The sequence below is a fragment of the Protopterus annectens genome, chromosome 9.part0 (assembly GCF_019279795.1).
Source record: "Protopterus annectens isolate FY-2018-M chromosome 9.part0, PAN1.0, whole genome shotgun sequence".
In the NCBI taxonomy this organism is placed as follows: Eukaryota; Metazoa; Chordata; order Ceratodontiformes; family Protopteridae; genus Protopterus; species Protopterus annectens.
The window spans coordinates 270,494,169-270,508,383 of NC_056743.1; the positions used below are offsets into that span (position 1 = coordinate 270,494,169).

The window sequence follows — 14,215 nt, forward strand, 5'->3', positions numbered from 1 at the left end:
AGTTGAAGAGTTTTGCGGCATACCAGACTTCGAAAGGGTCTCAGTAGCAGCCTTCAAATCAACAGAAGTGGGCATCAGGGGCTGTGAAAGCACCTCACCGAGGACTGGAGAACTGATGACTAGCTTAACGGAAGAGTCATCGGTAGTTTTGGACCTGTGCGGTCTGTCTCTGTCTTTATCTTTACATTTTTTCGGAAGATCTGCTGTCGGATGGCCATAACGGAGTTCGAGGACTCTAAGCAAAAATATATGGCTACAATAAGGGCCTGATGACGTATGAGCACAGAAGTGACAACGAGGGACGTCGTGGTCTGGGCCTAAACAAGTGACGCAGTAAGAGTGGAGGTCTCGGTGTGGTATTTGTTTTCCACAGGCGAGACAATTAACTTTTTCTGGCATCGCTTAGTGCAAGAAAAAAGGATCCCCAATGAGGTACTTAGCAATAGAAGACTTCAACTTCAATTCGGTAGACGAAAACTCAGGTAGCGGCCGACCGGCACTCATGCGAACTGCTTCTGCTTCGGGCTCCAATGCAACAAGGACTGATATAATGGCATCGACTGCCTTACGTTATACTACTGACGACCTGATGTCAGTCCTCAAGCGACAGTAACCGATGCAGAAATACTACATCTCTGGTATTCAGGCCAGCCGAGGGCTACCCTGGCAGGGATAACCCAAATGTGATGACTGCAACAGTGAAACACGAAGAACATCTTCACTGGGTTTTTTTTATTTTGCAAGCTAGTAGGAATCGGGGAATTTGCCCTTATATATAATTAGCAGTTGAGGGGAGTGGGGGCTTGCTTCCCTGCAAAATTTTTTTTTTATATATTTATTTTTGTGGGGGGGGGGGTGATCTGTCGTGATCAATGATTTCAGGCTCAGTATGGAGCAGACTGAAGCATTGCCAACTTTCCATGCATCTTTAAGTGTTGCGATTATATCTAGGTTAAGTGACTGCAGTCCTAACTTCTGAAGCATCAAAAATCAGAAAAATGATACTTATCTGTGACAACCACAAGTAAAGGGAGACAGATACAGGTTCATACAAAAAAAAAAAAAAAAAAAGTTAATGACTAGTCTCCATACTTACCTGGTGACATCAAGAACAGCTGAGAAAATCCATGGCTTCCAGGACTTCTGCCCACAAGCAGCTAGGCTAAGTACTAATGAAAGAGTCAAGGAATCTCAAATATATTTTAAGCATACTGTACGTACATCTATGCTTTTCAAACTTTTCAAATAGACATGTTTACCTATGCATAAACTATTGCACCCACAACTGATTCTTAGAATATCCTAGAACAAGTTATATCAAGTATTCACAACAACTACAGATCTCTGAACCCTTACCTTTGCAGCAGGCTCAGTACTTCCTCCAACACCACCATAGATGCTACGGCTGGGCAAGACAAACTTTTCTGCCTGGCAGGATATCTGACATGGACTACTTGACCTACATCAGCTCTTATATCAATGCAAACAAGCACCCCCCTTAACCTCCTTCCAAGTTATTTCCACAGTATTTCAAAGAAAAGTTTTAGATTTTTATCAACAACTTGATGAAAGATCATCTATGACTTCTTCCAATATCTTTTTTCTGTCCCCCAATGGCAACCATTAGCTCCTCTCCGCTGACTGAAAGCTTAAGAGGGACCTTTCTGCTAGACTTCTGGTTCTGCCAGGGTCATGTAAATCCACATGATTCACTCACTGCTTACATCTGCCAACATAAATTCATATTTCTGATACTGCTAGGATACCAAGGCCACTATTAAATATTAGAGTGATAAGTGTTCTCTGCAATGTGAATGTCTTGCAACTCATCTTGTAAGGAAAATGCCGTGGGCCAGTGGCTGCATCAAGATGCGTGAGAAGGAAGAGTTAATTGTGAACCATCATCTTCCAGACTGGTCTTCGACACAATGGAGAAGCTCAAAGGGAAGCTGACTTATCTGATACAGGAAACGCACAAAACAAGCAGTACTTTATCTGACTATTTCATCAAACCTTGCAAAGTGAAGACATCAAAGTAGCAGTTTCAGATCCTTCAGACCAACTCAGTGCACATGACTGGGAGATCCAGCATCTAGAACATTGTCTAACATACTGAAGCTAAGGTGGTGCTTCTGGAGAACTATCTATAGTTTATGAGGACAAAAGCCACAGAAATAACTTGCAGATGATGGAAGCCCCAGAGAGTATGGTGGGGCAGAACTGCTTGACTTTTGCTAGGGGTAAGTTAGCTGAATGATCTGGTATCCCTGAGCAAGTAGTAGTTTTTTTGTTTTACTTTTGAAGACTGTTACATTATTGTTCCTAAAATGTTTTATAATAATTTGGAATTTTTATCCCTGGGACTCAGGTGAAAATGGGTTTCTACCCAGTTGGACTTTCCTAGTAGTCAAATGTCAAAAATATATAAATAGTGTTTCAACATACATTTCCAATCCCACTCAGGTAGACCAATAATAATCCCACTTCTTAAGCTTTCATATTAAGGACAAGGTTTTAGAAAAGCTGTGGGTCCCTGGCAAATAATTACTGGAGAACAGCAGCAGAATATTTGTGTAACAGGGCAACTCAAATGACATTAGACAATGCAAAGTGGAGTTTTATCTGGTCTTCAAAATATGTAATCTAAATGGAAGGAAATTTAAACATATTTTCCTGATGGCCTTGAAAGTGGCGCTTAGGGAGAGTCCATTTCTTTCACTGATCACATGGATGCCATGCGCAAGTTGCAATAATCATCCATTACTCCCTAAGTCAGCCCCCAGACCTTTTCCCACAGCAGAATACTTCCTAGACTGTGTTATCGGATCCTAAGAATAGGTTCGATGAACACTTTACATTATTCAACACTGACCTTCTCGAACATCTACAATTATGGTAAGTGTGACACAGTTATACTATGTTTTTCATATTGAATGATGCAATACTAATCCTTGGGAGGACTCCCAAAGGTACTAGTTGGGGGCAGGCTATCTGCTGGCCCTTAAGAAAGCAGATTTTGCAGGATGGCAGTTGCAAATCCTGCCCTAGACTCTGGAGGTAGTGGCTAAATGGTAATGTTTAATAAAGTTTTTAAAAGATGTCCAAGTGGCAGCTTCCAGAACAGCCTGTGTAGGAACATCTTTAAGGAAGACAGTAGTGGCTGCACTGTGTCTGGTGGAGTAGGCTCGAACATGGGTAGGTACTGGTTTGTCATGATGGGCCTAACAGAAAATAATACAGTTGGCTAACCACTAAGACATAGTCTATTTGGAGAATGGTCTGCCTTCTTTTCCTTCTGCAAATGCTGTCAGGAGATAGTCTGCACTGTTAGAGAATTTTGTCCTGTCCAGGTAATATCCGACTTGTTGTTGCAAATCCAGAGAGTGCAAGATTTGCTAAGTGTTACTAAGTGTGTTAGGGAAAACCACTGTCAAATAAGCAGCTTGATTCAAAGAGAGACCTGACAAGTATGGGCATAATGGAGGGATTAGTTCTAAGGGACACCCTGCCCCTACAGAAACAAGGTAGGATTTTTGTTGCACATCAATGCAAAGTAAAAGTGCCAGTAAAAACTCCTGGTTTATGTGAAGTTTTCCCTTGGTCTGTGGTCAACACATCCTGCATCTTCATGGGTCCTAAGTGTGCTTCCCAAGCTACTTTGGAAATGTCTGGTATTATTGTCTTGCAAGTCTCTGGTAGAGAAATCTGCACCTGGATTTAGCTTGATGGTGTCTTTCCACCAACTAATTCCACTTTGCAACCATGGGAGAAGAGGCAGCAGGGTTCCTAGTGATTGGAAATGTGTTTCCAAGTGTTTTACAGGAACAAGTGAAGTTATCGCATGTGTAAATTTTGCCTAGAGGTTCATAGGGATTCAAGATGTCATGAAGCCCAAGGCCCTTAGCTTGCTGTGACAGTCTTCCTTTACAGTAAGTTGAGTATGTAGTTTGTCAGGAAGGACACCATGTTTTGGAGCAAGAAGGCTTTCTGTTGTACAGAGTCTATCACTCATCAAGAAAGAAAATTCTTGTCTGAGGCTGAAGATGAGACTTGTGGAAAATGAGTGTAAGCCCTACCCTCTGAAAGCAGTACATGGTAGCCTGTAATGCTGTTTGAAGTTCCAGGATGTTTTTTTTTTCATGGATGAAACAAATGTCCAGGTAGGGGTAAATGTGTACTCCTAGTGTTCTACAATGTGCTATAACCAGGGCTAGACATTTAGTGAAAACTCGGTGCAGTGAACAACCAAATGGTAATGCAGAGAACTAGTAGTGCAAACCTGCTGCAACGAATCAAAGTTATCTCCTGTGTTCTTTTGCTACAGGCACATGAAAATAGATGTCCTTCAAATATATTGTAAAAATGTAAGCTCCTGGAAAAATCATGGGAAGCAGGTTCTGAAGAGTCAGCATTTTGAATATGGGAATTTGTAGGAACTTGTTTAACTTTGATAGGTCTACAATTGTGTTCCAAGTTGCTTCCTTTCTTGGGACAAGAAAAATCTTGGGAGTAAAATCTTGCTTCTTCCTCCCATGCAGTGCATTTGTTGAATGGATCTGGATCCCTGTTGCAAGAGTTCTTGCGATATGGGGGGGTTGGTCTTTTGGATGCTTTGGTATTACTAAGAAGGGAAGATGTTTTCTGAATTTAATGAAGGAACCTTTTTCTATGATTTTTAGTACTTTCAGACCTGAGGTGATGAGCTTTCACTGGTTTAGAAAAGAAGAGAGTCTTCCTGCTAGATGGACAGGGTAGGGGATGTTGCTGGAGAAGGTGTGAAGGGGGTAGAGCTGTGCATAGTCACAGTTGTTCTCCTGGGGGATAAAATCTTTGAACCCCCAGGTCTGGGGCACTGTTCTGTGTGACATCTCCTGGACTATCTAGGCCTTCTTGATCATGGTGGCCTCCCCTTATCTTGCCTAGGAGGCAGAGGCCAAAGCTTAGAAAGCTAATTCCTGTTATATCTTGGGGATAGAGACAAAATTCTCAGAGTTTCTGTTTCCAATCTTTAATTTCTTGAAAACTTTCTCTGCAGGAGGGCCAAACAGAAATTCTTTATCCAGCGGGACATCCAAAAGTTCTACCTAACCTGGTCAGAATGTGGGTGGGCTCTCAGCCAAGTGTGCCTACATACATACAACATAGCCAGTAGCACCTGCTCCACATGATGCATTGTAACCACACATAACAGAATGTATGGAAACCTGGAGTGTTGCTCAAGCTGTGTCCTGTATGCCCCTTAGTAGTACCTAGTCTACAATACCCTCTGCTTGAGTACGGATTTGCTCTTGCAAGGATTCTTAAAATTGCCAAATGAGGGTCCTCACAGAAAAGGTAGCAGATGTGCAAGTCTTTTTCCCAAACCTGTCTAGCAGTCTACGTCCCCGGTCATTAGTTAGGGTATGTCTTGCAACAGCAGGCTTAGATGAACCCTCAATGGATTTGGTACAGACTACAGCAGGAACAGATGTGGGTTCTTACGGAGTGCTTGACACAAACACCTTTATAAAATCAATCTGTCTTCTTTGTGTTAAAGGGAAGAGAGTTGGGGTATAAAGAGAAGTCTTCAAAGACATAATCTAAAACCACATGGACAGGTGGGATAGCTAGTGGGCTGGGCATAGCAAGCTTAGAAGCTGCCTGTAATGGGTTTGCGCCTGAGAGAATTCTTTGCTATTTCACTAAAAATCCTCATTCTATGTAATGCATCCTAAAAGGATACATCCTCTGGTGGAGAGGCAGAGAAAGGGTATCATCTGAACCAGAACTGGGAAAGGACTGAGGGGAAGATGTTTAGAATAAGAGAACTTTTCCTCTTCCTCAGATCCTGAAGTATTAGATGACCCCTGAAGGGAGAGATCTCTTAGTATTTTACTGGGAGTGTCTACAGGAGTAGTCTGTAGTGCCTGGCTGATCTCCTTAGATTTAATAAAGGCCATTAATTCCATGGCAATTTCAAGGAGGTCCTGAGTTTCAAGTGGGGTAACAGCAGCTTATGACTGGAGCATAAGCTGACTGGTCTCTTGAATTTAAGAATCCATTTAGCAAGTGAGGACTTGGTTAGCAGTCCAGTGACTGTGGCCTCTGTCCAGGTTTAAAGGGTGTGTTCCTGCAGAAAAACCAAAGAAGAACCATCTCCCTTAACCGCAGACATTCTGACGTCAGAATCTGAAGCCTACTAAGCAACCTCAGACCCAAAAGATATAGAGGGAGCTAGAGAAGTTGAGTGGCCTGCTGCCATGGTGGTCTCTCAAGGGGCCACACACCAGAGCACTCAAGCCTGGTCATCACTAGACCTGGGGCTGCATTAACACCAGACCAGAGTGAATCAGTTGACTTTGATGCAAAAGAATCACCATCATCTGCAGAGTCTTTTTCTTTTGGCTTTTCACCTTTTTGTTTCACTGGTGAAGTAGCAGTAAAAGCAGAGGAAGATGGAGGAGCTACAGGAACTGGGTCAGAGGACTCAATTTGTGCCACAAGGACTTCGGCCCTACACTTCATGGTCTCAGCTCTAAATCTTGCACAATCCTGACAACTGAAAATATTGTGCTCAGGCCCCAAATAAAACAGACATAAGAATGAACATTTGTATGTGGTATTTGCTTCACACTACAAGCAGTTACTAACTTTTTTTGAACATTAATCAGAAAAAAAATTCCCCAACACAGAATTTATCTGAAATCCCTTTGTATAAACTTTGGAGAAAATGAACCAGTCAAATGATTGTGAGTGTTTGGCACATATCGAAACTCATCAGACTGCACAGCTAGAAAGAACTGAAGATGATGCCCGTTGTTAGCTACGAATGATGAAGACTCTGGAAATCAGGCTGGTTGCAACAATGAGTCCAAAGAACATCCAGAGAAATAAGGAGACAGTACAGTTGTGTGCACTTACCATAAATGTAGATGTTCGAGTGTATTCACTGTTGCAGTCATCACATTTGGGTTATCTGCTTACAGGTAAGCCCTCAGGTGGTCTGAATACCAGAGTTTTATGATTTCTGTGTTGGATGCTGTCACTTCTTCCATGACGTCATGTCGTCAGGGGTATAAAACATGTAGCAGATGCCATTATATCAGTTTTTCTTGCCCCAGATGTCAGGTGCCCCCCAAAATAGGAAGGAATTACATGGTATGGAACACCCCCAGAAAAAAGCAAGTACACATGATATAAGAAATGCCAAACAACAAAGATAGGTAGAAGTAAAGGTAAGCCAGGGGGCTGGAGGGAAGGTAACCAGGACTGCAACAGTGAATACACTCGAACATCTACATTTATGGTAAGTGCACACAACTGTGCTATGTTCTTCGTGTTTCACTGTTGCAGTCATCACATTTGGGTTGATTACCAAAGCTAAGGAAGGGTGGAGGTAGCTAAGAAGCATTAGGGCTGGCAATCAGGCCCTGTTAGACTGCTGTGGCAAATCAAGCTCTGGATTTAGAAAAGACAGGTGAAGTGGTAATGCTTGGTGAAAGTTGTGTACAGAGCTCCAGGTTGCAACTTCTATGTCCCTGAGGAATGCTGTAGAGGCTGATGTAGCCCTAGTGGAATGTATTCTGATCCCCTGTGGGGTAAGGTTTCCCATGGTCCTTCTGGCAGAAATGGATGCAGTGTGCTATCCATTTAGAAATGGTTTGCTTTGAAATGGCCTTGCCCTCTGCCCCTACAGCAAAACTGACTAGCAGCTGGGTCAGATTTTCTGAAAGGCTTAGTCCTGTCCAGATAGAACCTGAGCTGCCTGTACACGTCCAGGGAGTACAGGATCCTTTTCTCTTTATTTTGAGGATTAGGGAAAAAAGTAGGCAAATGAATGGATTGTTTAAAGCCACGCAAGATACCACCTTGGGCATAAATGATGGGTTAAGTCCTGAGGGAGACCTTGTCCGCATGGAAGATAATGAAGGTTTCCAAAGCCATAAGGGCCTGCAATTCAGGCACTCTTCTCGCTGAAGTGATGGCTAGACATAAAGCTGTTTTCCACAAGAGGAATTTTAACTCCGCTATGACAGCAGGTTCAAAGGGCAGAAGCGCAAGCTTTTCCAATACAAAGTTAAGGTCCCAGGCAGGAGTGGGAGCTCTCAGGGGGGGGGGGGGTCTTAAATTCTTGGTTCCTCTCAGGAACTGTTTGAACAGAGGATGAGAAAAAGGGGTGGCTCAGTATTACAATGAGCTGAGATGGCAGAGGCATGGATCTTAATTGAAGAGAAGGACAGGTCTTTCTGGAGCATTTCTCCTAAGTAATCTAGTATATGAGGTAAGTCTGGCACAGTTGTGTCCATTCCCTGAGAGTGGCTCCAGGAGCAGTATCTTTTCCACTTTTCCGAATAGGATTTTCTTGTACTAGGCCTCCTTGCCTCAAGAATGACATCCAGCCCTGCTTACTAAGAGTTGCTGGAGAAGAATTCAGTGGATAAGCCAGGCTGCAGGTTCAGGGTCTGTAGCTGAGGGTGCAGAATCTGGCCCGCCTGCTGGCACAGCAGAGAAGGAGTCTGAGGCAGGTTACATTGGTGGCAGCACTGTCAGGCTGCACAAAAGAGGGTACCAGTGTTGGCGTGGCCAGTATGGTGCAATCAGGATAGTTCTTGGCTTGTTCTGTTTGATCTTTAGTAGAACCTTTAAGGGGAGGGGTAGAGGGGGAAAGGCATAGACTGAGAGGTTTTCCCAGGTGAAGGACAGGGCATCCACTTTCCAAGCTTGGCTGTCTGGAGTTCTGGTGCAATATTTGCTCGATTGATAGTTCTAAGGGGAAGCAAAAATGTCCACCTTGGTATCCCCCACCTGTGCCTCAAAAGCTTGAATATTTTGGGTTCCAGTTTCCACTTGTGTGGGTCCAAGAGATTTCTGCTCAAGTGTGCCAGTGAATTTAGTTTGCCTGGCAGGAATTGAGCTTGCAGGTGCACCTGGCTGCTCAAGGCTGTGTTCCACAGAGCCATGGCTACTCTGCAGAGTGGGTAGGAATGGGTTCCCCCCTGCTTGTTTATGCACCACATAACTGTGGTGTTGTCTGTCTTTACCAATAGTTGTCCTGGAAGAATAAGGCCTTTGAAGGCTGTCAGAGCATTCTGTACAGCTAACATTTCTTTTTGATTGATATGCAGGTGCACCTGCTTTGGGTTCCATTTGCCCTGAATGCACTTCCCTGCCATGTGAGCCTCCCATGCATAGTCTGATGTGCCAGTTGTTAGGGTTTGGGCGGCAGAGGGTAGAGTGAAAGGGAGTCCCTTGTTGTAGTTGCAGGCCTCTGCCCACCAAAGGAACTCTGTCCTTAAGCAAGGAATGATAGGAATCATTGTTTCCAGGTCCTGAGAATGTTGACACCAAAGACTTTTTAGGTACCATCGAAGTTTCCTCGTATGCAGTCTTGCATATGGAATTAATAGAATATAAGAGGCCATGAACCCCAGGGCTTGCAGTATTTTTCTTGCAGATAGCCAGTTTTGGTGGCCAGTAGATTGAAGTAGTTTGTCAAATAAATTTGTTTCTCTAGAGTGAGGAATGCCATCTGGGAAGTTGTGTTCAAGCTTGCTCCCAGGAATACAATCTGTTGGCTGGGTACCAGCTGTGATTTCTTTTCATTGATGGTGTACCACAGTGAAGTTAGAAGTCTCTTTACAAATTCCAGGTGCTGTAGTAGCAAGTCCTGACTGTCCGTCTGAATCAGGCAATTGTCCAAGTATAGGTAAATCTGAATGCTTTTCTGCCTGCAATATGCAATGGCTGGAGTTAGGCACTTTGTGAATACCCTGGGCGCAGTAGATAAGCCAAAGAGAAGTGCAGAGAATGTAGGTATTTCCTGCAAAACTCCCTTATAGGGATGTGCAAATAGGCTTCTTTTAAGGCTAGCATAGGAAGCAGCTGTTGGAGAGTTAGCATTTTGAAATTTGGAATCACCAGAAAGGTGTTAAGAATACACAGATCCAGGATAGGACGCCAAGAGTTTTCTTTTCTGGGAACCAGAAACAGTCTGGAATAAAAACCTTGTCTCCTTTGTTCTGCTGGGACATGCTGAACAACCTTGATGCTGAGAAAAGAAAATACTTGCTTTTGGGCCTCTGCCCACTGGTTTGGGCGGAGGTCTGGCCATCCGCCTAGGGATGGGAGTGAGTGGAAGTGGAATCTGTATCCCTGGGAAACAATGTTTAAGATCCATCTGTCTTGGGTAATGTATTCCCAGTTTTTGGCATGCAGGGCATGTTTCCCTCCTAAAGGTGCAAGTACTTGGACAAGGCTTGGAAGAGGTAAGGATAAGTCATTGTGTCATTTTACCATAGGATGGTGGCTTACTACTCCCTGTTTTGGATGTGGGAGCATTCCATTGCTTAGATCTGTGCATAACCTGAGACTGAAATCTTGGTGGTCTGTTGCCCCTGGGCTTGGACTGAGAAGGCCTGGAAGGGACTGGAAAAGACCATTTTTTTGAAGGTCGATGCCTACTGAATCTAGGTGGCTGTACTTGTAAGAAATCTTTAACAGTTTGCATAGATTTAGCTTTTTCCTCCATTCTTTTGAGGACATCATCTGCTTTATTATCAAATAAACGCTTTTAGTTTAATGGTGCATCCAGTACTTTTGCTTTGACATGATCTGGCAAGTTTTGTTCCTTAAGCCAAGCATGCCTTCTAAGAACAGACCCTGCAAGATGCTTCTAAGGCATCAAACCCACATTGCAAAGTACGTTTACCAACTTGGTTAGCAAAATGCATTAACTCTTGTAAATCTTTGTGTTATGCACAGTCAGGAATCAACATCATTTTGTGTTTAATTAGCTCCATAATATGCTGCTGATACTTTAACATATGAAAATGTTGATTTAAGGCCTTAATGGCAAGAGTAGCAGAGGTGTATACCTTCTTTCTCCATCTGTCTAAAGCCCTAGAATCTCTGTCCAAATGGGTAGGATTTTTGGCAGTTGTAGCCTTAATGCCTTTAGGCCCCTGGGAAATGGTCTCGGGATCCGCAGTAGGATTATTAAAAAGGAATTTGTGAGAGTCAGGTACTCTATAGTACCTGTCAGGTTTCCTGGGAACTGGAGGCAAAGTATCAGGAGTAAGGCTGGATTCCAAGAAGACGTCATCTACAATTTCCAGAATAGGAGGGATAGCTTGAGGCCTGTATTGAGGCAAGTTTAAAAATTCCCTGAGTCTCTTTTCGGACTGAGAGTAGTCCTGGCTCTCCCAGTGGAAATGATCTCTAGGGGTATGCAGGGTTTCACCAAAAGAAAAATCTTCTGGAGGGGAAGCAGAGGGAATGGAATCCTCTGCATCGGAATCCTCATGGGTAGATAAGGGTATGTCCTGGTAGTCAGAAGGATCAGAGTTATCAGATTCCTGATCAGAAGAATCAAAAGAAAAATCAGCTCTTGGTCTCTGAGGGGGAAGGCTGACTTCCCCTAATTAAGGAAATGAGGTCTTCAGCCATTCTAAGCATTTGTTTTTGTGGCATGTGGGCCTGAGAATGCACTTTGGTTCATAGGCAGGTACTAGGCTTTCGGGCCCTAGGGCCTATACAAGCCCATCCAAAAAGGTACCCTGGCATTTGCCACCCAAGAAAATTATTTTCCTGTGCCACTGTCAAGCAGAGCCACAGAAGTGGTCCCCGGGGTGAATTTCCTATTTCCCATCCAATCATCAAGATTTTTCTTGAAAAGTGCTGATGAGGAGCTTTGTTTGATATAGATAGGTAGTTTATTCCAGAGTATGGGAAGTCTCTGGGACAGGAATCTATCCCTCTGGCATGTTCTGTTTATTGTGGGGACAAGGTTTAGGTTCCTAGAGTGTGTAGCTCGAAGGGAAGTGGAGTATGTCCAACAGCTCTGGGTTTGACATAGCTCTGTATGTTAGGCAGAGATCACCTCTGAATAGGCAATATGTGACGGAGTAAAGCTGGAGTTTTTTGAGACTGTCTGCATAGGGCATCTGTTTGAGGCCGGTAATAATTTTTGCGAGGTATTTCTGTGGCCTTTCCAGTTGTTGTAGATGTCTTGTGAGGTACACACCAAAAGGGGCACTGTACTCTATAATGGGTCTAATGAGTGATGAGTAGAGGGGAACAATGACCTCTTTTTTCTGGATGAGAAACCTTTTGTGATGAGGTGTGCCATGTAGAAGGATTTCCTGACTACTGTGGTGATGTGATTATCAAAGGAGAGACTACTGTCCACCTGTGTCCCAAGGTCTCTTTTTCCTAGTCGTCTGTTTCCTAGGCGTAGTGCGAACTCTAGGCCTGAGAAATTCGGTATTTTTGGTTTGAAATGAAGTTGGTTTAATATGTAAATCGGAAGGCCTGAATACACCCTCAGAAGCCGGTGCCTGCACAGTGGCTCTGGACCCATCCAAGGTAGAGACATCCACAGGTTCCATAGTCAAAGTAGCATCTCGCGGCATACCAGACTCCGAATGGGTCTCAGTAGAGGCCTGCGAATCTGTAGAAGCGGGCATCAGGGGCTATGAAAGCGCCTCACTGAGTACCGGCGAACTGGTGACTAGCTTAACAGTAGCGTCGTCGGCAGTTCTGGACCTATGCGGTCTGTCTCTGCCTTTATCCTTGTGTTTTTTTGGAAGATCGGTAGTCAGATGGCTTATCTACGCCATTTCAGAGTATGAAGATCGAGAGCGAAAGAATTTAGCTACAAAAATTGCCCGAACAGGGCACAAAACCGACAGCAAGGTATGTCGTGGTCTGGGCCTAAACAGGTGACACAGTAAGAAAGAAAATCTCTGTGAGGTAATTGCTTTCCACAGGCAAGACAATTACTAATTTTTTCTGACATTGGTTACAGCATGAAAAAAGGATCCCCAACGGGGTACTCATCTTTTAGAAGACTTCAGGTCTGAAACTCGAAAAATGAAAATTTCAGGAGGTGGCCGACCATCGCTTGCGAACTGCTTCTGCTTCGGGCACTGCATGGCAAGACAGACTGATGTAATGGCGTCGGCTGCATATTTTATACCCCTGATGTCATGGAAAAAGCGACAGCATTCGACGCAGAAATCCCAAGACTCTGGTATTCAGGCTGACTGAGGGCTACCTGCAGGCAGATAACCCAAATGTGATGACTGCAACAGTGAAACATGAAGAACATCAACAAACAACTATCTGGCAAACATAGTTAATCAAATGTTTCATTCTTCACCAAGTAGCTATAAGTAACTTGCACTTCACCTATGGAGAAATGTAGTCGGACAGGCAGGTTACACCTTTGAGGGACCCAGATTAGAACACAATCTGTACTATGCCTCTGGAAATTAAGGGATCCTTCTCCAAATACTATGAATGTTTATGCTCAGATATGGAGGATTTTACTCTTTTACTGACAGAACACATATTTAGATTCCCTTCCACTTACCCATTACTGTACAGGAGATCACGGATACCCTGAAAATTCTGCCAGGGGGAAGAACCCCAGGGCAGGATAGTATTCCTCTGGAGGTATACTTGTGGCCAGGCCATGACTTCCTAGCAAGATTCTGCACTCTAGCAAATGTGTTACTGCAATAAGGTCCACACCAGGGAGGAAAATAATTCTGCTGGTGGCTTACAAGACCCAGATGACCTAGTCCTTAGTGGCATCATTTTGAACTGAAAGCACAATTATAAATTATTTATGGTGCTATTAGTCAACAGACTATCACTGATACTGCACAAATACACCTTGGTAAAACAGGGTTTGTTAAGAAATGAACAACACATGATAACCTGGTTAAAAACTTTGCTACTAATAGAAAACACAATGGTTAGAGCTCAACAAATGTTGTTAGTTGCCCCTGATATGGAGAAAGTTTTTGACTGAGACAAAGTACAGTTGTGTACACTTACCATAAATGTAGATCTTCGAGTGCATTCGCTATTGCAATAATCACCTATAGGTTATCCCTGCTGTGGTAGCCCTCAGCCAGCCCGAATACCAGAGTCAATGTTTTTCTGCATCGCTGCTGTCATTTGCTGACTGACATCAGGTCGTCAGTGCTATAAAGCAAGGCAGCCGACACCATTACATCAGTTTTTCTTGCCCTAACCAGTCAGAAGCCCAAGTAAATATGGTAAAGTGGTCCTAGTGGCTAAAAGCCACCGTGAGAAGCTTATGTCTCCCTAAAGAAAGGAGACACAAGGGGGAAGGAGGGAAGGAAACCAAGACTGCAACAGTGAATACACACTCGAACATCTACATTTATGGTAAGTGTACACAAAGTACAGTTGTGTACACCTACCA

The 14,215-nt window shown here is 43.6% G+C and overlaps 1 protein-coding gene across 1 annotated transcript in view; it reads right to left on the reverse strand.

Annotated features, from left to right (window-relative positions):
- The window catches only part of PEX16 (peroxisomal biogenesis factor 16), a 599,892-nt gene that overhangs the window by 237,752 nt on the left and 347,925 nt on the right, over positions 1-14,215 (reverse strand). Inside the window, exon 8 of the mRNA XM_044082857.1 lies at positions 1,097-1,169. Within this exon, the coding sequence (XP_043938792.1) occupies positions 1,097-1,169 (73 nt within the window). The remainder of the gene's footprint in view (positions 1-1,096; positions 1,170-14,215) is intronic.